Genomic DNA, 25,882 nt, shown 5'->3' on the forward strand with positions numbered 1-25,882 from the left:
GATCTCTCTCTACTTCCCTGACCGAATGAACTACAAGTCCCGACATCCTTTGCGGCTGTTGGCTTGTAGTTTTTAATGAACTATGCACCGTGGTAGTTCATTGATTCTTCTTGTTAGAATGTATCGGCTTCCTCGTATGAGGAAGCAGTTACTGTACCCTGACAGGTCTGTAGGAGACCTACATGGCATCAGCGATCTGCTGAAAACTGGTGCAATGCTTTACAGGTTCCTGCAACAATAAAATATTATAAGCACTTTTTTTAACTGCAAAAAAAATGGGCATTTATTTTTATTTTTTTAAAAGTGAACTTATTACAAGCTGAAGTTAGAAGCTGATTGGCTACCATGGAGAGCTGCACCAGTTTTTGCGCTCTGCAGTTTTAGTGTCTCTAGATGGAGGTGGCCATCTTGGTAGAGGCATGGCTTTGCTTTCACCTGTCAGAGCCCCAGCAATTGGACACAGGAGTGACATCACCAAATCTCACTCCATATCTCCTGAGACTAGCAATCAGAGGCAGCAATGCCTTAGATCCCACGCTTCAGATACCAGGATGTGCACCGCTATATTTTTAGAAGGATATCGAGACAGAAAGGTACTTTTTTCAGTGTACTGCTTAGGCATAATTAACACCTTCACTTTTTGAGCATGGGTTCATTTTAAATAATAAAGTTCTTTATCAGTTAACTTGTGGTCTGTGAAAATGAAAAGAACTCACCTAAATAATATACTAAAATATGCCATCATCCCAAATAATCTTCATCATTTACATTTCACTTTTGCATTTTACTAATTTCTTTGGTAGATCTCTGCCGTTTGGTCACATGACATCTCAGAGTCATAAAGAAAGTCTATGATGGAGGATCACAGGTAAGCAGAAGCCAGCCAGCAAGTGTCACTAATATTGCATCCCACTTCGATCGATGCCTGAACTACGGAGCATCTCCACTTAGGGCCACAGGTCTAGTTTTTATTTTGCATGGGCCTGGGAAAGGTTGGGTGGTGCTCCCAGAATAATCCTACCCTGATCGGAAACAATATTTTATGATGTTCAATATATTTTACCATTCAGATACTTCCAAACATGAACCCTTTATTCTAAGTGATGAGAGCCATGCAGCAGAATTCCTGGAATTGCTAACCAGTTAGATTCCTCCTTTCACTTTCTAACCAGCGTCAAACAAAATTACGGATGAATCGTGATCATATTTGGGGGAAAACACAACACATTGGCAGACACATGAAACAAGTATGAACACAAGCCATGACTTACCCTTTCCTTGTCCACCACCAAGAAGAGTTCCACATACCTCGTCTGTGGCAGGATCGCTCTTTTCTTCTAAACACAAGAATATAAAAGATAATTAATTTCCGTACAGTTATCTCAGCTGCATAATATAAAGCAAGCTTGACACAAAAGAAATACTTAATTAGCCACTGGTAATCACTAAGGTCCCTTTCACACTTGTGCGACTTGTCCTGCGACTTGGAACTGTAAAGTCGCATGACAAGTCATTCCCCATGATTTCCAATGATGACCATTCAAATATGTTGAAACCAAGAAAAAAAACAGACTTGGCAGTATGGGACTTTGTGGGTGCTTAGTATAATAAAATTAATATATGAAAACAAAGTATGAAAAAATAAATTATTTTATTATAACAACATGAAAAAGGGGAGACAGAGACAGTGGTGACACTAAAAGGAGCAGACGTCACTTATTCTATATAGTATATCCACATGTTCGGTTTTCCACACATGAATTCAACATGTTTCGCCATGTGGCTTCCTCAGGAACATGCGTGGACATTTTTCTCTAATAAATAGATACAAATGGGTATAATAATTATACAAATCTCAAAAAGATATAGAAAATAATTTGAACAAGGTATATATAGGTATATATAGATAGATAGATAGATAGATAGATAGATAGATAGATCTATATATATATATATATATATATATATATATATATATATACACACATACATAGGTGCATCCAGGAAGTGTGACTAAAAACTGAATCTCCTAAACATTGGAGTCAGAGTCCACCGGCAGAGTTTTTAGTCACACTTCCTGGATGCACCTATGTATGTATATATGTACTTTCAAATAATTTTCTATATCTTCTTGAGATTTGTATAATATACCCATTTGTATCTATTTATTAGATAAAAATGTCCACGCATGTTCCTGAGGAAGCCACATGGCGAAACATGTTATATTCATGTGTGGAAAACTGAACAGACAAGTGGATACACTATACAGAATAAGTGAAGTCTGTTTCTTTTAGTATCACCACTGTCTTTGTCTCCCATTTTTCATGTTGTTGTAATAAAATAATTTATTTGTTCACACTTTGTTGTCATATATTCATTTTATTATACTAAGCACCCACAAAGTTCCATACTGCCAAGTCTGTTTCTTTCTTGTTTTTTTTATTTGTTCTTTCTATAAAGGTGACAATGGTGCCAAATTAATATATTTGTGTTTTGATCACTGTAATCCATCATTCAAATATGTGCGACTTCAAGTCGTGCTGACTTCAAAGTAGTCCCTGTACTACTTTGGTCCGTCTTTCATGCGAGTTCAGGTCCACAGACCTCAAGCTTACACAGGCATTCCCTGAAATCGTGGCAAAATCGTGGCCGCAAAATAGCGACAAAATCATGGTACAATTGCGTGACTTTTAAGTGAAAGGGGACTAACGGAAACTGCTAGCTGCCTGGCTGCCATGACAATCCTCTGGCATTTTTTTTAAAGTCCCTGACCCAGAGCAAGTAGCATTTTGGCTAGATAGGGAAGCGACCCTGCAGTGGCCTCTTTGCCCCGTCTAGAGACCTTGTTATTGATGAGCCTTACTGCATAATGGCTCTCACACCTCAACCTTTGTGACATGCGTCTTATTCAGATGAATGCACCAGCACTGGCAGGTGATGGAGAACCTCCGAAAGAGTCACAGACACAAAGCAGAAGAGACGTAGGAGTAAGAGGGCAGAAACACAGACTGACTGAACAGTGCTGACAGGAAAAACAGACAAGAGCCTCAGGATAACAATGTAAACATGTAATGGTCTACAGAAATTGATGTCTGACATCAGTCCAGTACAAACAAGCAGAGAAGGGAAACTAAACTGAAAAAGGCCATGATGGACTGCAGCTATGAGGAAAGATTACCTGAACTGAACCTTTGAGAAGCAGCAATTAACGGGGGATATGATCACAATGTATAAATAAATAAATGTTCTATATGGTAAATTTTATGCCAAGTAGAATTCTAGGTATGGGTATTTTTACATTGGTCCATGTAACTATGCATATACCATACCTATGGGATCCCTCTAGAACAGCCTTTCTCAAACGTTTTACCATGGAGGAACCCCCAAAATGGTTTTCAGGTCTCAGGGGATGTCCACTAACAGCATAAGACCTAAAGCTCATGGTATACTAGTGTGAGCAGTAGGTTGTAGAAAGTTTTCATTAAAAGAGTAAAGAATGAGGTTGACTTAATAATCAACCACTGGGGTTCCTCCTGAATGAAGTTGGCTTAATCTCTGGGGTTACAACTAAATGGGGTTAATCTAATAATCAACCACTGGTGTTACTCCTGAATGGGGTTGATTTAATTAATCTCTGGGGTTACTCCTGAATGAGGTTGACTTAATCTCAGGGGTTACTCCTGAATGTGGTTGATGTAATGATCAACCACAGGGGTTCCTCCTGAATAGGGTTGATTTAATCAATCTCTGGGGTACCTCCTGATTAAGGTTGATTTAATATTCAACCACTAGGGATCCTCCTGAATGAGGTTGACTTAATAATCAACCAAAGGTGTTCCTTATGAATGAGGTCTATTGAATAGTTAAACTCTGGACTGCCTTAAGGGGTTTCTAGGGTCTCCTAGAGAGTGGAGCTTCTCAAGGAAGCCCCAGAAACCCTTGGAGGAACCCCAGGGTCCCATGGAACCCTGGCTGAGAAAGGCTGCTCTGGGGTTCCTTCTGAATGACGTTTATTAAATAATTACATGATCAAACTCTGGATTGCCTCCAGAGGTTTCTAGCATTCCCTAGAGAGTAGAGCTTCTCAAGGATGCCCCAGCTGCCTCTGGAGAAACTACAGGGTTCATGGAACCCTGGTTGAGAAAGGCTGAAGCTTGGAATCACTGTAGTAGACACCACTACTCCAGTGATCATCTCCACTAGCTTCCCTGTCCTGTGCTGAGCAGCTGCCTGCTGCACTGTTACCACAGGGGATCGCTGGCTTTGCATTAGGAGAATGCTTAGCCTTTTCTCAATGAATGCAAAGCATTCTCTGATTGGATGAGGTGGATAGGTGGGGTGGTGAGGTCACACTGTTCACTGCTTTAGAAAATCCTACCCCATTGCCTTAGAAAACTGGACTATGGTTTACAAGAATCTTTTGCCTTTCTCTGGAACAGTTTTGAGTTCAGAGCCCTGTGAAGGCAGTTTTGATTTTTTTTTTTTGATTATTCACTTCTATTGGTTGAACTTGAGAGACATTTTTTAAGTCTAACTATGTAACTATATGTGTTTATCTGCAGTAACAATTTGTGCTGGCTACAACATTGCATCTTTCCCAGCAGACATCCACCATTTAATGATCAGCAATTCTGCTCCTGCATTCAGCAGATTACTTGTTAAATATATGTTGAATAATTGATCACATCAAAGCAATACAATTTGCAGAGAAAGCCATTATAGCATAGTCTTTACTTCCTGGCATTGCAATGTTCTTCCTTTAGTCTGCCATTCTGTCCTTAAAGGAACTTTCATTAAAAAAAAAAAAAAAAAAGATGAATTCACCCACATCTGACATTTCAGTATTTGGTAGATAACTGGAAGTGGAATTAACTACTTTTTTTTTTTATATCTCCTAGGAACTGACGCAGCAAAGGACCCACATAAATTAAATAAAGAGGTGCACTGGTTACAGCAGTATGTGCTCAATTCATATAATCACCATATTGGGGGTTATTTACTAAAGGCAAATCCACATTGTGCAAACTACAAGTGCAAAGTGCATTTGCAATTGCACTTAAAGTGCACATGCAAGTGCAGTCGCTGTAGATCTGAGGGGGACATGCAAGGAAAATAAAAAACAGCATTTCAGCTTGCACATGATTGGATGATAAAATCAGCAGAGCTTCCCCCCCCCATTTCTGATCTACCCCTCAGATTTACAGCGACTGCACTTCCAAGTGCACTTTCAGTGCAATTTCATGTGCACTTTGCACTTGTAGTGCAAAGTGGATTTACCTTTTGTAAATAACCCCCATTGACTATATTATTTCCTATTTTTATTTCACATGATTTAAATTATGAGTTGTTTCATCTTTCTAAAACTGAGCTTGTAATATTTCCATCTCCCCGACCCCCTCCCCATGACTTTACCATTGAGATCAATGCTACAACCATTGGTCCCTCCACACAAGCCAAGGTGCTGGGTGTAATCCTGGACTCTGACCTCTCCTTCAGTCCACACATACAATTGCTGGCTTTATCTTTCCACCTTAACCTTTCGCAATATCTCCCTATTATGAATGCTGCACCTTACTAACCGGTCCATGAATGCTGCTCCTCTCGCCAATCTCTTCACTGGCTTCCCCTACCTCATCGTATAAAATTCAAAATACTAACCACAACATACAAGGCCATCCACAACATCACCCCCCAGCTACATCACCAACCTCATCTGCAGATATCACCCAAATCGTCCTCTCAGCTCCTCCCAGGACCTCCTGCTCTCTAGCTCCCTTGTTGCCTCTTCCCGTGCTCGCCTCCAGGACTTCTCCAGAGCCTCTCCCATTCTCTAGAACTGCCTGTCCCAGTATGTTTGGTCAGCCCCTACCCTGTCTGCCTTTATGTGATCCCCGAAAATGTACTTATTTAGGAAAGCCTATCCCACCTCCACCTAAGAACTATACCCGAGTCACCTCCATCAGATTATCCCCCCCGCAGCGATTACCTTTCGTGCCACCTCCCCCTCCCTTTAGATTGTAAGCTCCATGAGCAGGGCCCTCCTTTTCCTTCTCTATAGAACTGTATCGTAATTGTACTGTCCCCACTCTACATTGTAAAGCGCTGCGCAAACTGTTGGCGTTATATAAATCCTGAGTAATAATAATATTTACATGCAACCCAAGCTGTCCATCAAAATGAGAGTGCCAGGGGTTTGGACAAAGGATACAATTGCGGGTGCATTTACAGCAGTCACTATTTGTCACAACAGTGGTCCTTTAACCGCTTGCCGACCAGTACTGCGACAACATGGCTCAGCTGCGCGAATCGCCGTTATGTTACGTCGCTCCTTCTGGTGGCCACTAGGGGGGCGCACGCCCGCAGCTCGCCCCCGGAGCCGATGCAATTGTTGATGACCGCTGGGCTCCCGCGATCGCTTGTAACACAGCGAGAACCGGGATCTCTGTGTGTAAACACAGAGATCCCGGTTCTCTGAGGGGAGAAGTGACAGATCGTCTGTTCATACAAAGTATGAACAGCGATCTATCATCTCCACGTCAGTTAGAACACACACTTGGGAACACAATTAACCCCTTAATCACCCCCTAGTGTTAACCCCTTCACTGCCAGTGACATTTTTACAGTAATCAATGCAATTTTTATAGCACTGATCGCTGTATTAATGCCAATGGTCCCAAAAATGTGTCAAAATTGTCTGATGTGTCAGCCATAATGTTGCAGTCGCAATAAAAATCGCAGATCGCCGCCATTACTAGTAAAAAAAGAAAATAATAATAAAAATGCTATAAATCTATCCCCTATTTTGTAGACGCTATAACTTTTGCGCAAACCAATCAATATACGCTTATTGTGATTTTTATTACCAAAATATGTAGAAAAATACATATCGGCCTAAACTGAGAAAAAATTAGCTTTTTTTTAAAAAAAAAATTTGGGATATTATAGCAAAAAGTACAAAATATCGTGTTTTTTTTTTTCAAAATTGTCGCTCTTTTGTTTATAGCGCAAAAAATAAAAACCGCAGAGATGATCAAATATTTGTGGGAAAAAAAGGACATCAATTTTGTTTGGGTGCAACGTCGCACGACCGCGCAATTGTCAGTTAAAGCGACACAGTGCCGAATCGCAAAAAGTGCTCTGGTCAGGAAGGGGGTAAAATCTTCCGGGGCTGAAGTGGTTAAAGTAGAAGTATGAGCAAAAAAAAAAAAAAAAAAAAAATGAAATGCATTATATGATGCAGTTTGTCACTAGAATGAACACAGCAGTTTCTGTTTTCTGAATCCTCCGTGTAACATATTTTATTACCTTTTGTTGTTCACAATTCTTCTTTTAACTTCCAACTGAATTTCCAGTTTAAGGGCAGGTTCACACCAGAAAACGCACTCCAGATTACTTCCACATGCATTTCTGCATGCACGATTTTAACATTTTTTTTTTGCGTTTTACTGCGTTCCAGTACAGTCCAGTGCAGGAAAAAAGGAGCATGTTCTACTTTTGTTTATGGAACTGACCGCACTGGTGCGAATTATGCAATTGGAAACCATTTAACCTACTTTCCTACTTTTGTGTTTTTGATGCAGAAAAAAATGCACTGGACTGCAAGTGGTGTGAACTGGCTCTAAATTCACTAAATACATTCTAGGTGCATTAAAACAAATGGTAGGCAAAGTCCTAAACCTACAGTTTGTTTTCTTTGAAAAAGTAGCCACAGCCAAGGTAAGAAAACCAGTCCCTTATCAGCATGCTGCAGAGAAGGACCCTTTCTCTGTTGTATGAAAGCAGCAATCTCTCTGCAGAGGTCATACATGCCCCATTCGGAATAAGTGTTCTCTTTCATCAGCTTAACAGAGTGCGGAGCTATTGGTCTAACTTGGCAGAGATTGTATCAGAACTCTGCAGAGAGACCACTGCTTCTAGATGAGAGTAAGGGTCCTTCTCTGAAGCATATTGGCAGGGGAGAAGCTTCTCTACTCAGACTGTGGCTCCATTCCAAAGAAAACAAACTGTAAGACTTCGAACTTTTTGTTTTTTAATGCATCTGGAAAGTATTTGCCTGAATTAAACAGAAACTACAACTGGACTTTAGCCCTGGTACACCCTACAGTGCGGTTTCAAAGCTACAGATCAGTGCGATTTGCACCTCCAACTTCCTTGTGGCTTGCTACATCAGAAGTCTATGCAGGTCGCGGTAGTAGTGCAGAAACCTTTTTTAACGTTGCTGCGACATGAGTTGTGGCAATTTGAACAGTTCCATTGCAGACAAAGGGGGGGGGGGCTTGTCATGCGATTTGAAACTGTCAAATTGCATGACAAATCGCATCAGTGTCAACGGGGGTCTAAAGAGAGAAAGATAAGGGATCTATCAAGGGATCTATCAAGGAAGGGGTGGTATAAGTTGCAACAATGTGGAAGTTTCCAGCTACTCAAATAGTTTACAGAAGAAATCTGATAGAGCGTAGACAGCGGCAGCAGTAAACGGGTTAACTGAATTGTCCTCGTTGAACCTTTTATAAATCTATTTTAAGGAAAAGTCAAACCCCTTGAATAATAAACTGCACACAATTATCATTTCATGAGTATCTGAAAAATAGTCACAATCATAGACTTACCCGCAAAAGCTGTGTCATACTTGGCGCATGCGGATGATTTTCCTCCTGCCCAATGTCAGGACTGGACACCCCGCAAGCCATCGGCTCCGTCTTTACATTCTTCATACGATAGATTAGGTGATGAGACTTGGAGGATGACTCCACGGGTTCAATACCATAACTCCCGCTCTTCAGGTGCAGCAGGCCTCTGTGACACAATAAAGGATATGAGGTATCTGGACACCAGATGATCATTTTGATTCAAAATGTCTGCAACACTATCTGCATCCCTCCTCCTCCCATAAGCAACCACACTCCAACCATAAAACGCATCTACAGTATACAGTCAGGTCCATATATATTGGGACATCGACACAATTCTAATCTTTTTAGCTCTATACACCACCACAATGGATTTGAAATGAAACGAACAAGATGTGCCTTAACTGCAGACTTTCAGCTTTAATTCGAGGATATTTACATCCAAATCAGATGACCGGTGTAGGAATTACAACAGTCTGTACATGTGACTCCCACTTTTTAAGGGATCAAAAGTAATGGGACAATTGGCTGATCAGCTGTTCCATGGCCAGGTGTGTGTTATTCCCTCATTTACAAGGAGCAGATAAAAGGTCCAGAGTTCATTTCAAGTGTGCTATTTGCATTTGGAATCTGTTGCTGTCAACTCTCAATATGAGATCCAAAGAGCTGTCACTATCAGTGAAGCAAGCCATCATTAGGCTGAAAAAACAAAACAAACCCATCAGAGAGATAGCAAAAATATTAGGTGTGGCCAAATCAACTGTTTGGAACATCCTTTAAAAAGAAAGAACACACCGGTGAGATCAGCACCACCAAAAGACCCGGAAGACCACGGAAAACAACTGCTTTTCTTGGCAAGTGTATACTTAACATACACTGTGACTGTAATATTAAGGCAAAAAACTCCTGAGGGCTCAAAATTCAGCATTTCCTGTGACTGTTTACTTCTTCTTTAAAGCCTTGTGAATGGAGCTTGAATCCTCAAATAAGGGGCTCCTGTTTAGCCTTGCCTGGCGGTATAATGTAATTCTTATATATCCCCTAAATGTCTTTTTACCATTATGCTAGGAGATACCATTTTTATCACCACAGCTAATAAAATAAAATAATAGCACAGCTTTAGCCAATAAAATCCACAGAAAAAAAAAAAAAAAAGATGGCTACCGGAGGCCTGAACAGGTGCTGATCGCTACCCGAGAGTCTGGATCTCCTTCTGCATATCCTTGATAGTGGCACTGGTCCTGAAATGAAAGAAATGAAATTAATATGAAGCAAAATAGAGTTTCAATCAGGGAGAGGGAGTCTGAAAGCAAGCTACTTCCTTTGAGCTCTGGGACACGAGTGCTGTGGGTACAACCCGTATTAAATCGGTAGTAAACTCCACTTTGTGATTTTTATCTATAGGTAAGTGTATAATAAAGCTCCCCTGTAGGTAAAATGAATATCCTCTAAATGTGTACTGTTTAGGAGATAATTGCTTGTTTTCCAGGCGGTGACATCACCCGGCATACTCATACTGTTCCTTCAGAGCCCAGTGCCATGGCAGTGACGTCATTGGGGCTTGCAGGGTTGCCAACTGCCAGTAAATATCAGACTCTGATAATTTCATGCTGCGTTGACTTTTTAAGTGTAAATCAAGCAAATTACTTTGTTATAGGTATTGTCAGTGTTTCCATATCATGATTATACTATTCAAAGTGTTAGATTTCAATAGGAGTTCTGTAATTTCTCAGGTTGGCAGCAAAAAAATGTGCTCCGCCAGTAAATTTCCCATGTTTTGTCAGTAAAAAATTCTGCGGGTGGTTGGCAATTCTGGCGGCTTGGACATTCAAGCGGCCGGAGCCCATAAACACGGTAGGAGGACTGGGTGAAGATGGAAGTCTCTGCAGCGCTGACAGTGCATCCCTGGAGGTCTTCGTTTCAAGGTAGGTCTTTCATAATGTGCTAGTGTGCGATGCATACTAGCACATTACGGCTTTACCTTGCATGAGGAATTACATTTTTTTTCTAAACTTTACTACTGCTTTAAAGTGTTACTAAACCCAGGATCCTGCATTCACTATATCTGGTCTCCCACGGTACACAGAACATGGAAAGCCAATTATTTTAGTAAATATAAACGGCTAAATACCTTTTCTCATTAGCAGTATATAGCAGTCTTATGACTTCTATCAGTGTGTGGTTAAAGTTTGTAGGAGGAGTTTTCATTCTCCTCTGAATGTCCTATGAGGTTGTATGACCCCAGACCCTCTGTTTGGACAGTGTTGATTGGCTGTGTGTTGATCACATGCACCCTCCCCAAAAAAAAATAATATATAACGCTCTAGCAATACACACCAAACTGAGCATGTGCAGAGTGCCCCCTATCAGGAGATGAATTGGGGACAGTGGAAGAAGGGGAGGATCAGAGAAGACAGGATCAAACAGCAGTACAGGGGATTAACCAATGGAAGATTGGCATGCCGCTCAGGCTCATTTGACAATCTGAGGAGTAATGTGGATGGTTCTGAATCAGTTGCTACGGGAGTGCCAGCAAGAGAGTGGAGCTTGTCCCAGCTCCTGTAGTCACTAGAGAAAGAAAGGAGGGGAATCCATAGGGTTGTGTCATAGTGAAAGACAACCTCAGCCTGAGCTCCTGCCAGGCCATGCTTCCAACGTGGCCCCCCGGAGCTTAGTCATGGTGATTCCCTCCTTCCTTTAGAGGATTAACCCCTTAGGTTCCACAGTAAGCATGCTTTACTGCATATACACACTGATTTTACTGTTAAAAACTCCCGTGCTGCATCGCTTCCGAATCGCTTTTCAGGCGCTTCCGAAGCGCTGCCCACTCATTCCAATGGGCAGGGCGTTTTCAGAGCGTTAAATACAGTGCTCCCAAACGGCCCCAAAGATGCTGCTTACAGGACTTTTCAGAACATCCCACAAGCACACCGCCCGAGTGTGAAAAGTCACACTGAAATGAATCAGGGGTGCTTTTCAGGCGCTTAGCAGAGGCCATTTCCAGCGCTAAAGAGCCTGAAAACTGCCTAAAGGGGTCTCCGTGTGTATTTGAAGATTTGTATATGCATGAGGAAAAAATACAGCTAAATTTTAAAATACACAAAAGTAACCGACAACCTTTATAGTTTCAGATTTTTAGGTAAACATATATATATATTACACAGTGGGGCAAAAAAGTATTTAGTCAGCCACCAGTTATGCAAGTTCTCCCACTTAAAAAGATGAGAGATACCTCAACTATGAGAGACAAAATGTGGAAACCAATCCAGACAATCACATTGAAAGAATTTATTTGCAAATTATGGTGGAAAATAAGTATTTAGTCAATATCAAAAGTTAATCTCAATACTTTGTTATATATGCTTTGTAAGTCTTCACAAGGTTGTCACACACTGTTGCTGGTATGTTGGCCCATTCCTCCATGCAGATCTCCTCTAGAGCAGTGATGTTTTGGGGCTGTCGCTATGGGGTTGAGATCTGGAGACTGGCTAGGCCACTCCAGGACCTTGGAATGCTTCTTACGAAGCCACTCCTTTGTTGCCCAGGCGGTGTGTTTGGGTTCATTGTCATACTGAAAGACCCAGCCACGTTTCATATTTAATGCCCTTGCTGATGGGAGGAGGTTTGCACTCAAAATCTCACGATACATGGCCCCATTCATTCTTTCATGTACACGGATCAGTTGTCCTGTTCCCTTTGCAGAGAAACAGCCCCAAAGCATGATGTTGCCACCCCCATGCTTCACAGTAGGTATGGTGTTCTTTGGTTGCAACTCAGCATTCTCTCTCCTCCAAACACGACAAGTTGTGTTTCTACCAAACAGTTCTACTTTGGTTTCATCTGACCATATGACATTCTCCCAATCCTCTTCTGGATCATCCAAATGCTCTCTAGCAAACCTCAGACGGGCCCGGACATGTACTGGCTTAAGCAGGGGAACACGTCTGGCACTGCAGGATCTGAGTCCCTGGCGGCGTAGTGTGTTACTGATGGTAGCCTTTGTTACGTTGGTCCCAGCTCTCTTCAGGTCATTCACTAGGTCCCCCCGTGTGGTTCTGGGATTTTTGCTCACCGTGCTTGTGATCATTTTGACCCCACGGGGTGAGATCTTGCGTGGAGCCCCAGATCGAGGGAGATTATCAGTGGTCTTGTATTTCTTCCATTTTCTAATTATTGCTCCCACAGTTGATTTCTTCACACCAAGCTGCTTGCCTATTGCAGATTCAGTCTTCCCAGCCTGGTGCAGGTCTACAATTTTGTTTCTGGTGTCCTTCGAAAGCTCTTTGGTCTTCACCATAGTGGAGTTTGGAGTGTGACTGTTTGTTCATAGTTGAGGTATACCTATGATGACAATTACAGGCCTCTCTCATCTTTTTAAGTGGGAGAACTTGCACAATTGGTGGCTGACTAAATACTTTTTTGCCCCACTGTATATGAAATACTCAAACATGTATGAGAGTGGTTTTACCTGCCAAACGGCGGTAAAGCGTCACTAAAACGAGCAGCGCTTTACCGTGAACCCGGCCCCAAAAGGGTCTTATATAGTGCAGGAAATGTGCATGGAACGAGGGTTTCCCGCACCGTGTTACAATGTGAACAAGCACTTGGTGAATATGCAACATCTGACGCAAGAACACAATTTTGCAGAACAGAGTAAGAAACTACAGAGAACATTTTGACATTCTAAAATTACGCTGCCATCGCCGAGTCTGCAATTGAGGCTCCTTTTATTTACACCTCTGAAACTTCTCCATACATGGCATTGATGTGGACACTTTTATGTACAGCAGATTATAAAGCAGCATTTCCAGACCTTTACTGAATGCTTAGAGAGAACAGGAGGGGTTAAAAAAGAACTATATGGCTCTGCTCAACAATCTAGTGACAGCAGGCGGAAAGTCAGTGATGACCACGCCTGTAAATAGTAAGTTAATTGCTTACACCAGTGGCACTCCGGCAGTACTGTAGGTGCATTCCTCTGAATTAATTAAGCATATGAAAAAAAAAGGGGGGGGGGGGGAAGGTGGAATTAGGAACTATTTCCAAAAGAAAGTAATTCATCAAGGAGGAACAGGCAATTAGCAAAAATATATATTCATTTTATTAAGTAATTCACTTGAACACCAATCAAAAAACATGATTTAAAAACAGGTACCACCACCAATGCATAAAATAGACAACGTGGTCTAAGACAAACACAGATGGCCACCACACACAAGTACCATGCACAACTCCGTTAGTAACAGATCACGATGATGTATACTGGTAGGTCATCTAAGGAGAAGATGATTGTCCTGATATATACCAGCATAAATGCTGTATTTTATTACATTATCAGTGACATTTTATCTAATTAGTGAACAGCTTTGTGTGCAAGTGCTTTTTTGTTTGTCAGTCATCACTTTTACCTGAAAGGAGTTATTAAACCAGCACCCAAAAGATTTACAACAGCTCCAAACAAACACATTATTATAGGTTTATTGATATCTTAATTTCTGTAAAGCTTGAAATGCGACGTGACTTGGGAGTGCTGGCAGTAATGACAATGCAGTGTACAGGCTGGCAGCCACAATATCACTGCATGGAAATCAGACCTGAACACTAGAGGGCGAGCTAAGCTTCCAATGTCCTCACATCTGCTAGTCTGGGCTACAGTGATATAGCAATACATCTAAATGGAAATCTTAATAAATACAGCAAGTCTTGTACCAGATAGCATCTAAAAAAAAAATTGGCGCTATATAAATCCTGTATAATAATAATAAAAATATCTTCAGTTCAGCTATTTCTCAATCTTCACATTTTTAATAAAATCTGGATTACCTACACACAGGTGACGTAGCCTGGAGTATACACTGATCAGCTATAACATGACCCACTGACAGCTAAAGTGAAGTGAATAATGTTGATTATCTTGTTACAATGACATCTGAAAGTGAGTGGGATATATTAGGCAGCAAGTGAGCATGTTGTCACAGGCAAACATAAGGATTTGGGGGACTTTGACAAGGGCCAAACTGTAATGGCTATACAACCCAGTCAGGGCAAGTCCAAAACTGCAGTTCTTGTGGGATGTTCCCAGTCTGCAGTGGTCAGGACCTACCAAAAGTGGTCCAAGTAAGGAAAACCAGTGACAAGGCCATGGGTGGCAAAGGATCATTGATGCATGTGGGGAGCCAAGGCTGGCCTGAGTAGTCAATAGAAGAGCTACTGTAGCTTAAATTGCTGAAAAAGTTGATGCTGGTTCTGATACAAAGGATTCAGAACAACAGTGTGGGGCTGTGTAGCCGCAGACTGGTCAGTGGTGCCCATGCTGACCCGTGTGCCAAAAGCATCCACAATGCGTAAGAATCAGAACTGGAACACAGAGCGATGGAAGAAGATGGCCTGGTCTGAGGAATTCAAGAATGGCTTGAGGGACACAGCAAGGAGTTCAAAGTGTTGGCTTTGCCTCCAAATTCTCCAGATCTCAGTCCAACTGAACGTCTGTGGGATGTGCTGGAAAAACAATTCTGATCAATTGAGGACCTACCTTGCAACTTACAGGACCTAAAGGGTCTTCTAATGACAGCTTGGTGCCAGATACCACAGCATACCTTCAGGGATCTATTGAAGTCCATGCCCCAAAGGGTTATGGTGGGTGGTCATAATGTTATGGCTGATCAGTGTATGCTCAAGGGATAAGGAGGAAGAAACTGCTCTTGGGGTCATACAATCATTTGGTTCAACCAATACTGGTGTATTCCTTATTTTTTGTTTAGTTGTTTTTAGTTTAGGATAGGGTGGGTAAGGGGGTTTGAACCCCTGTTAGGTTTTTACTACCAGGGGCTGTGCTAGACATATTTCCCCTCACTTACTGTCCCTCAGTGACAAAAGTTTTACCAGACTGGAAGTAGTGATGGAAATTCTACAACAGAGCCACAGACAGAAATATGAACAAGTTTTTTTGTTAGTAGTGGGGAAGCCCTGAATTCCATTCAACTTTTTACCGCTGGGCTCCATTCATACTAGTGTCCAACCTGAGTTTATAAATGTCCTAAAAACGCATATAAAAAAATCGAATCAGTTGTGCCCTTCGTGTTTACATGCACATACGAGGGTAAAAGCTTTCAGGATATACACTCACCGGCCACTCTATTAGGTACACCTTGCTAGTACCGGGTTGGAACCCCTTTTCCCTTCAGAACTGCCTTAATTCTTCGTGGCATAGAGTCAACAAGGTGTTGGAAACATTCCTCAGAGATTTTGGTCCATATTGTATAACATCCCATAGTTGCAGGTTTGTTGGCTGCACATCCATGATGTGAATCTCCCTTTCCACCACATGCCAAAGGTGCTCTATTGGATTGAGATCTGGTGACTGTGGAGGCCATTGGAGTAAGGTGACCTCATTGTCATGTTCAAGAAACCAGTGGTGAGATGATTTGAGCTTTGTGACATGGTGCATTATCCTGCTGGAAGGAGCCATCAGAAGATGGGGACACTGTAGTCATAAAGGGATGGACATGATCAGCAACAACACTCAGGTAGGCCGTGGCGTTTAAATGGTGCTTAATTGGTACGAAGGGGCCCAAAGTGAAAATATCCCCCACACCATTACACCACCAGCCTGAACTGTTGATACAAGGCAGGATGGATCAATGCTTTAATGTTGTTTACACCAAATTCTGACCCTGAAGGTGAGCTTGCACTTAGGGATCGATCAATAACGTTTTTTCGGTGCCGATACAATACCGATATTTCGGCCACCTCTCTGCTGATAGCCGATATTATTTGCCGATATTTTTTATATTTAAAAAAAGTGTTTACACTGTCCTTTTACATTTTTTTTTGTATCACTGTTATTACCATCACAAGGAATGTAAACATCCCTTTTGACAGTAGTAAAATTAACAGGTATGCTTTATGGAGAGATCGGGGGTCTATAAGACCCCAAACCCCTCCACTGCACTTGAAAGTATTTAAGACGTCAAGATAAGCGTTTTTGAATACTTTATTTTTTAAAACTGGAGCCGTGTCACTACATCCGAGACCCAAACGAAACATTATCTTTGTTCGGGTTTTCAGCTAGCTGGCGGACATACCGCTGGTTGCTCGGGGCTCCCGGTGGGACATGAGAGCCAGGGCTAGCAGCACAAGGCGGCGGGGGGGGGGGCGACGTCCCCTCCCACTGTTTGTATTAACAGCCAAGCGGCTGCTGAGCCGCATCGGTCATTACTACGATAAAGTAAACCCCTTGAAGCAATATCGGTCAGTTTTTTGGCCAATACCGATACTTCTGAAAAAGTGAATATTGGCCGCCGATATTCGGTCGATCCCTACTTGCACTTCACCTGGTGAAAGGAGCACAAGTTGGAAATTGGCAAAACACTGTGTAGTTTTTTCATGAAGCACTTTATTATATAGAGACTTTCTCAATTGCACAATTATTAAGATTATTCATACTCATTTTTTAAGTGGACTTTTTTGCACTATTTTTCTTATATGCGTGTTCACTGATATACTTTGCACTGGCACTTTATCCACATGAAATGTTTATATTTTTAGTTATGTATTGTCACTATGCAGTTGTTACTATATTTGGTTATTGAGGAAGCGGGATCACATATTTTTACATTCAAATTCTGACCCTACCATCTGAATGTAAGAGCTGAAATCAAGACTCATCAGACCAGACAATGTTTTTCCAATCTTCTATTGTCCAATTTTGGTGAGTCTTTGCAAATTGTAGCCTCAGATTCCTGTCCTTAGCTGACAGAAGTGGCACGCGGTGTGGTCTCCTGCTGCTGTAGCCCGTCTGCTTCAATGTTCGATGTGTTGTGAGTTCAAAGATGGTATTCTGCATACCTTGGTTGTAATGAGTGGTTATTTGCGTTACTGTTGCCTCTCTATCATCTCGAAGCAGTGTGCCCATTCTACTCTGACCTCCTGACATCAACCAGGCATTTTCAGCTACACAACTGCCGCTCACTGGATATTTTCTCTTTTTTGGACCATTCTCTGTAAACCTTAGAGATGATTGTGCGTGAAAATCCCAGTAGATCAGAAGTTTTCTAAATATTAAGACTAGCCTGTCCGGCACCAATAGCTATGCCACCACGTTCAAAGTCACTTAAATCCCCTTTCTTCCTCATTCTGACGCTCGGTTTGAACTTCAGCAAGTCGTCTTCACCACGTCTAGATGCCTAAATGCATCGAGTTTCTGCCATGTGATTGGCTGATTAGCAATTTGTGTTACCAAGCAATTGAACAGGTGTACCTAATAAAGTGGCCAGTAAGTATATATGTCATATGCATGGGTAAACACCAGAGCACAGAAGAATCAGCATTCATAAGTTTACATACCCTGGCAGAATTTATGATTTCTTGGCCATTTTTCAATGAATATGAATGTTAACACAAAAACTTTTTTCACTCATGGTTAGTGTTTGGCTGAAGCCATTTATTATCAGTCGACTGTGTTTACTCTTTTTAAATCATAATGGCAACAGAAATTACCCAAATGACCCTGATCAAAAGTTTACATACCCCAGTTCTTAATACCGTGTATTGCCCCTTTTAACATTAACGACAGCTTGAAGTCTTGTGTGGTATTTGTGGATGAGGCTCTTTATCTTGGCAGATGGTAAAGCTGCCCATTCCTCTTGGCAAAAAGCCTCCAGTTCCTGTAAATTCTTGGGCTGTCTTACATGAACTACAGGTTTGAGATCTCCCCAGAGTGGCTCAATGATATTGAGGTCAGGAGACTGAGATGGCCACTCCAGAACCTTCACTTTATTCTGCTGTAGCCAATGACAGGTCGACTTGGCCTTGTGTTTTGGATCATTGTCATGTTGGAATGTCCAAGTACGTCCCATGTGCAGCTACCTGGCTGATGAATGCAAATGTTCCTCTAGTATTTTTTGATAACATACTGCATTCATCTTGCCATCAATTTTGACCAAATTTCCTGTGCCTTTGTAGCTCACACATCCCAAAACATCAGCAATCCACCTCCGTGTTTCTCAGTAAGAATGATGTACCTTTCATCATAGGCCTTGTTGACTCCTCTCCAAATGTAACGTTTATGGTTGTGTCCAAAAAGATCAATTTTGGTCTAGTCACTCCAAATGACTTTGTGCCAGAAAATTTGAGGCTTGTCTCTGTGCTGTTTGGCGTATTGTAAGTGGAATATTTTGCAGCAATTGCGTAGTAATGGCTTTCTTCTGGCGACTCGACCATGCAGCCCATTTTTCTTCAAGTGCATCCTTACTGTGCATCTTGAAACAGCCACACCACATGTTATTAGAGAGTCCTGTATTTCACCTGAAGGTATTTGTGGGTTTTTCTTTGCAACCCAAAAAATTTTCCTGGCAGTTGTGGCTGAAATTTTAGTTGGTCTACCTGACCATGGTTTGGTTTCAACAGAACCCCTCATTTTCCACTTCTTGATTAGAACTGGAACACTGCTGATTGGCATTCTCAATTCCTTGGATATCTTTTTATATGCCTTTCCTGTTTAATACAGTTCAACTACCTATTCCCGCAGATCCTTTGACAATTCTTTTGCTTTCCCTATGACTCAGAATCCAGAAACGTCAGTGCAGCACTGGATGAAAGATGCAAGGGTCTGTCAGGAGTCCACAAATTCATTGACCTTTTATACACACACTAATTACAAGCAAACAGATCACAGGTGAGGATGGTTACCTTTAATAGCCATTCAAACCCCTTTGTGTGCATGTTATTAGGCCAAAATCACCAGGGTATGTAAACTTTTGATCAGGGTCATTTGGGTAGTTTCTGTTGCCATTATGGTTTAAAAAGGGTAAACACAGTTGATTGATAATAAATGGCTTCAGCCAAACACTAACCATGAGTGAAAGAAATTTTTTTGTGTTATCATTCATATTCTCTGAAAAATGGCCAGGAAATCATCAATTCTGCCAGGGTATGTAAACTTATGATCACAACTATACTTGTATGAGAGACCGTATCCAGCAAATGCAGCTCCCTGGTTGCGGGAAAATGCAATTTTACGCTGGTCCTGATTTCAGCCTCTCAGCGTTCGTGTGATCGAGGCCTAAAAGTTGTTTATACTTCCCAGATAACAGATATGTTTTCCTCATGCGTTTTACTTTCTAGGCCTCATTCATACTGGCATTCTTGTGTTTAGCTTTTACCACAGGAGTGTAAGGATTAATGAGGCAGGAGAAACGATATCTGTCACTACACACAGCTCACTTCCCATTACCCATGCAATCATAAGGGCTAATACACACGGATGTCTGCAGGCATAAAAATATACCGAGAGTAAAAAACATGGTGGTTCCCCATGCTAAGGGAGCTGTAAGTAGGGAGTACAGCTGGTCATACAAGTAATAGGCTGAACACTTCTTTACTCATAGAAACACCATTGCTTCTGTGCATCAGCGTTTATCAGCATGTGTGTTCAACATACTTCTAGAACATGGATATTTTGTGTTTATGCTTTCTAGATCATGGTTTCACTCTCTGCATTTAGATGTTTCTGCTTTAAGGCAGGTTTAGCCACATTCACATGCATTTAGATTATTTTATAGAGTCTAATCAAATCCTGGACAGACAGAATTTTATTTTCTTTAAAACGCAGCTAATCTGACTGCGCCTAAATGCAGGTAAATGCACAGTGTGAATGGCACTGTTGAAAAATCATTACACGCATTTATATTTGCTTAGAAATATCTTCTAAACGCATATAAACACAGGTTTGAATGTGTCAGTGTGAATAAGTCTTAGGATACGCACTTTAACAAACATACACACCTCAATGCCCAATATTTTGTCACTAGATCGATCTGCACCCCAGCACACACTACCAGCTCACTACCAGTATCCATGTCACCAGTGAAGTCTTCACTCCATGCACACACATCTCACTCTCCAGCATCCATGTCACAAGTGAAGTCTGCACTCCACACACACAGAGCTCACTTCCCAGTATCCACGTCATTAGTAAGTTCTACAATTCAGCACACACACAGCTCATTACCATTATCCATGTCACTAATAAGGTCTGCACTCCAGACTCACACAACTCACTCTCCAGTATCCATGTCACTAGTGAGATCTGCATCCCAGCACACACTACCAGCTCACTACCAGTATCCATGTCACCAGTGAAGTCTTCACTCCATGCACACACATCTCACTCTCCAGCATCCATGTCACAAGTGAAGTCTGCACTCCACACACACAGAGCTCACTTCCCAGTATCCACGTCATTAGTAAGTTCTACAATTCAGCACACACACAGCTCATTACCATTATCCATGTCACTAATAAGGTCTGCACTCCAGACTCACACAACTCACTCTCCAGTATCCATGTCACTAGTGAGATCTGCATCCCAGCACATACAGCTCACTACCAGTATCCATGTCACTAATAAGATCTGCACTCCAGACTCACACAGCTCACTACCAGTATCCATGTCACTAGTGAGATCTGCATCCCAGTACACACAGCTCACTACCAGTATCCATGTCACTAGTGAGATCTGCATCCCAGTACACACAGCTCACTACCAGTATCCATGTCACTAGTGAGATCTGCATCCCAGTACACACAGCTCACTACCAGTATCCATGTCACAAGTGAGATCTGCATCACAGCACACACAGCTCACTAACAGTATCCATGTCACTAGTGAAGCCTGCAGTCCAGACACACACATAGCTCACACCCCAATACTCATGTCACTAGTGAGATCTGCACCCCAGCACATACAATGCTCACTTCCCAGTATCCATATTACTAGTAAGTTCTACAATCCAGCACACAAAGCTCACTACCAGTATCCATGTCATTAATAAAGACTGCACTCAAGACACTTAAAGCTCACTACCAGTATCAATGTCACTAGTGATATCTGTACCCCAGCACAAACACAGCTCACTACCCGTATCCTTTTCATTAATGAGGTCTGCACTCCAGACAAACAAAGCTCACTCCCCAGTAATTTCTACACCTCAGCACACTTCCCAGTATCCATGTCACTAGTAAGTTCTACAATCCAGCATACCCAGCTCACTGTAAGTATTTATGTCACTAATGAAGTCTGCACTCCAGACACACACAGCTCACTCTCCAGTATCAATGTCACTAGTGAGATCTGCACCCCAGTACACACAGCTCACTACCAGTATCCATGTCACTAGTGAAGTCTGCACTCCAGACTCACACCGCTCACTCTCCAGTATTCATGTCACTAGCAAGTTCTACAATCCAGCACACACAGCTCACTCTAAGATGTCACTAATGTAGTGTATGCCAGATACACACTATCACACTCTACCAGTATCCATGTCACTAGTGAGGTCTGCACTCCTGGCTCCTGCATTATATGTGGAAGACAAATGAAGTCAAAGGCCCCCACCCCTGTTCAGTGAAGGTTATCCTAATTGAACGAAGATGGCCTCTAAGCCATTTATTCCAAACTTTCCTGACAATCACTCACTATAGAAGAGGCTTAAGACACTACTACTACTACTACTACTGCTACTACTGCTACTACTACTACTACTACTACTACGATAAATGAGAACCTTCACAGAGAGCTTCCACAAAAGTCTTTGGCAAGTGGGAAGAATCAGGTTGTAATATTTGAGGTCAGCTTTAGGACATGGTGTTACTTACCTTATTACAAGTACCTTTAGGCATATATCAGACCAAAAAGAGGAAAACTTGAGGAGGAAAGAGGAACAAGTCCCTTCAAATAAATGACAACTCAGAGCTATGAAGTTAGGCCATTTATAATGGCCAATTCTCGTGTATTCCATACCATGGCCGCTTCCAATGTACAGTACAGAAGGCAATGTTTGAGTGGACTTATCTGCTAATTCTGATAATCTGAGCAGTATTTACATGATGAAGTTCACTGAAAAGCATGCATTTCTCCAAAGTGCATATTATGTAGAAATAACCATAAAGTACCTACAAGAAAAATGATCAGCAAAACAAAGTGCTGTAAAGTGATGACCTGTTTGTCAGCTGAAATAAAAGTGCATTTTGCAAGCCTTACATTACATGACCCCAGAAAGAAAATGTGTCAGACAACTGATTGATGATCTACGCAGCAGGAAAACCGTATTCATTACTCAGTCAGATTACTGGAGACTGGCTCATTTCCTAAACATGCAGCCAGCCTCTGACCTCCACTGTCTCTTTCTCTTATCACCAATTCCTGTGGCCTGACAAAAAAAAACAGGACATGGCACAATATAGGCCATGATTTAAAAAAAAAAGAAAAAGAGTACAAAGAAAAGAAAGAATGAGCACCTTCTAGGCCAATTTATTCTACTGTTTTCAGAATTATGATCGCCAAGCTCTGATCAATTTTCTGGTACAATGATTTATATTGAAACATAGAATAGAGAACAGTCGTAGTATTCCCTCGCAGGGGATATGAGCAATAGACACAATGTAGAACTCCACGCGAAAACACAGAAAGAATGTGCCATAGGGTATAGACTATCAAACAATAACTCTCCAACCAAGGCCGGGGGTCAACACGGGGTACCTGAGCTCTAGGACTCAGGGGCTGGAGAGGGTGAGGGGAGCGGACTAAAGCTCTGATCAATTTTTTTCCAAAGCATCAATAAAAGTTAAGTGTGGCTTCTTTACATTCGACCAATAAAAGGACATCAGGCCTTCAAGTCAACTAAACAGTTATTCCCTTCAGTCATGGGGACCCCTTTCAAATGCAAGAGCTAAATCATCAAAGCATACTTAATGATGCCGTTTTCTGAGTGTCTACCTCCACCTTTGCACTCACAAGAGGGTAGTGAATATAGCATTGTTACTGAAGATGAATGAAATCACACCTTGAACAGTAAAAGGCGTGCTTGTAATTGTGTATATATGTGATTCACCATATACAGTATCTCACAAAAGTGAGTACACCCCTCACATTTTTGTAAATATTTTATTACCGTATTTAGCGGCGTATAACACGCACCCCAAGTTTAGGAGGGAATTGTAAGGAAAAAAACCTTACATTTAAATGCCCATCAATGCAGCCTTATCAGTGTCCATCTGCAGCCTTGTCCATCGTTGCATAATAATCAGTGACCATCTGCAGCCTTGCCCAGTGTCATTTGCAGCCTTTTGCCCAGTGCAATTTGCAGCCTTTTGCCCAGTGCAATTTGCAGCCTTTTGCCCAGTGCAATTTGCAGCCTTTTGCCCAGTGCAATTTGCAGCCTTTTGCCCAGTGCAATTTGCAGCCTTTTGCCCAGTGCAATTTGCAGCCAATTGCCCAGTGTCATTTGCAGCCAATTGCCCAGTGTCATTTGCAGCCTTTTGCCCAGTGTCATTTGCAGCCTTTTGCCCAGTGTCATTTGCAGCCTTTTGCCCAGTGCAATTTGCAGCCTTTTGCCCAGTGCAATTTGCAGCCTTTTGCCCAGTGCAATTTGCAGCCTTTTGCCCAGTGCAATTTGCAGCCTTTTGCCAAGTGTCATTTGCAGCCTTTTGCCCAGTGCAATTTGCGGCATGTAACCATTTAAAATTACCGCCGCCGAGATAGACAGAGCCTGTGTACTCTGCTCGTCTCGCAGTCCTGCCCACTGGCCCGGCTCCTATGTTGGACATAGCGCAGGTCCAATGGCGGGACTGCGAGCTGAGCCTAGCTGAGTACACAGTACGGCTCTGTCTTTTTCGGCAGCGCTCGCAGTCCCCACAGAGACAGCAGGGAGGTGGGACTGCGAGCAGAGCCGAGCCGATTTTCGGCGACGCTCGCTCTTCTTCCCCTCACAGACAGTGGGGATCGGCGTATAACACGCACCCACGATTTTCCCCCTGCTTTTAAGGGAAAAAAAGTGTGTGTTATACGTCGATAAATACGATATATCTTTTCATGTGTCAACACTGAAGAAATGGCACGTTGCTACAATGTAAAGTAGCAAGTGTACAGCTTGTATAACAGTGTAAATTTGCTGTCCCCTCAAAATACCTCACGCAGCCATTAATGTCTAAACCCCTGGCAACAAAAGTGAGTACACCCCTAACTGAAAATGTCCAAATTGGGCCCAATCAACCATTTTCCCTCCACGGAGTCATGTGACTTGTTAGTGTTACAAGGTCTAAGGTGTGAATGGGGAGCAGGTGTGTTAAATATGGTGTTATCGCTCTCACTCTCTCATACTGGACACTGGAAGTCCAACATGGCACCTCATGGCAAAGAACTCTCTGAGGATCTGAAAAATGAATTGTTGCTCTACATAAAGATGGCCTAGGCTATAAGAAGATTGCCAAAACCCTGAAACTGAGCTGCAGCATGGTGGCTAGGACCATACAGCGGTTTAACAGGACAGGTTCCACACAAAACAAGCCGCACCATGGTCGACCAAAGAAGTTGAGTGCACGTGCGCAGCGTCATATCAAGAGGTTGTCTTTGGGAAATAGACGTATGAGTGCTGCCAGCATTGCTGCAGAGGTTGAAGGGAGGAGTGGGGGGGGTCAGCCTGTAAGTGCTCAAACAATACACCGCACACTGCATCAAATTGGCCTGCATGGCTGTCGTCCCAGAAGGAAGCCTCTTCTAAAGATGATGTACAAGAATGCCAGCAAACAGTTTGCTGAAGACAAGCAGACCAAGGACATGGATTACTGGAACCATGTCCTGTGGTCTTATGAGACTAATATCAACTTATTTGGTTCAGATAGTGTCAAGCGTGTGTGGCGGCAACCAAGTGAGGAGTACAAAGACAAGTGTATCTTGCCTACAGTCAAGCATGGTGGTGGGAGTGTCATGGTCTGGGGCTGCATGAGTGCTGCCGGCACTGGGGAGCTACAGTTTATTGAGGGAACCATAAATTCCAAAATGTACTGTGACATAGTGAAGCAGAGCATGATCCCCTCCCTTTGGAGGCTGGGCCACAGGGCAGTATTCCAACATGATAACAACCCCAAACACACCATCAAGACAACCACTGTCTTGCTAAAGAAGCTGAGGGTAAAGGTGATGGACTGGCCAAGCATGTCTCCAGACCTAAACCCTATTGAGCATCTGTGGGGCATCCTCAAACGGAAGGTAGAGGAGTGCAAGGTCTCTAACATCCACCAGCTCTGTGATGGCGTCATGGAGGAGTGGAAGAGGACTCCAGTAGCAACCTGTGAAGCTCTGGTGAACTTCATGCCCAAGAGGGTTAAGGCAGTGCTGGAAAAGAATGGTGGCCACACAAAATATTGACACTTTGGGCCCAATTTAGACATTTGCACTCACTTTTGTTGCCAGT

At 42.3% G+C, this 25,882-nt stretch overlaps 1 protein-coding gene across 1 annotated transcript in view; it reads right to left on the bottom strand.

Moving 5' to 3' along the window:
* Nucleotides 1–25,882, bottom strand: part of ADAM9 (ADAM metallopeptidase domain 9) — a 197,473-nt gene that overhangs the window by 68,740 nt on the left and 102,851 nt on the right. The window contains exons 5-7 of the mRNA XM_073622349.1: nucleotides 9,795–9,871; nucleotides 8,610–8,796; nucleotides 1,272–1,337 (exon numbers count right to left, since the gene is read on the bottom strand). Of these exons, the coding sequence (XP_073478450.1) occupies nucleotides 1,272–1,337; nucleotides 8,610–8,796; nucleotides 9,795–9,871 (330 nt within the window). The remainder of the gene's footprint in view (nucleotides 1–1,271; nucleotides 1,338–8,609; nucleotides 8,797–9,794; nucleotides 9,872–25,882) is intronic.

Source organism: Aquarana catesbeiana, linkage group LG03 (genome assembly GCF_042186555.1).
Source record: "Aquarana catesbeiana isolate 2022-GZ linkage group LG03, ASM4218655v1, whole genome shotgun sequence".
Taxonomy (NCBI): Eukaryota; Metazoa; Chordata; class Amphibia; order Anura; family Ranidae; genus Aquarana; species Aquarana catesbeiana.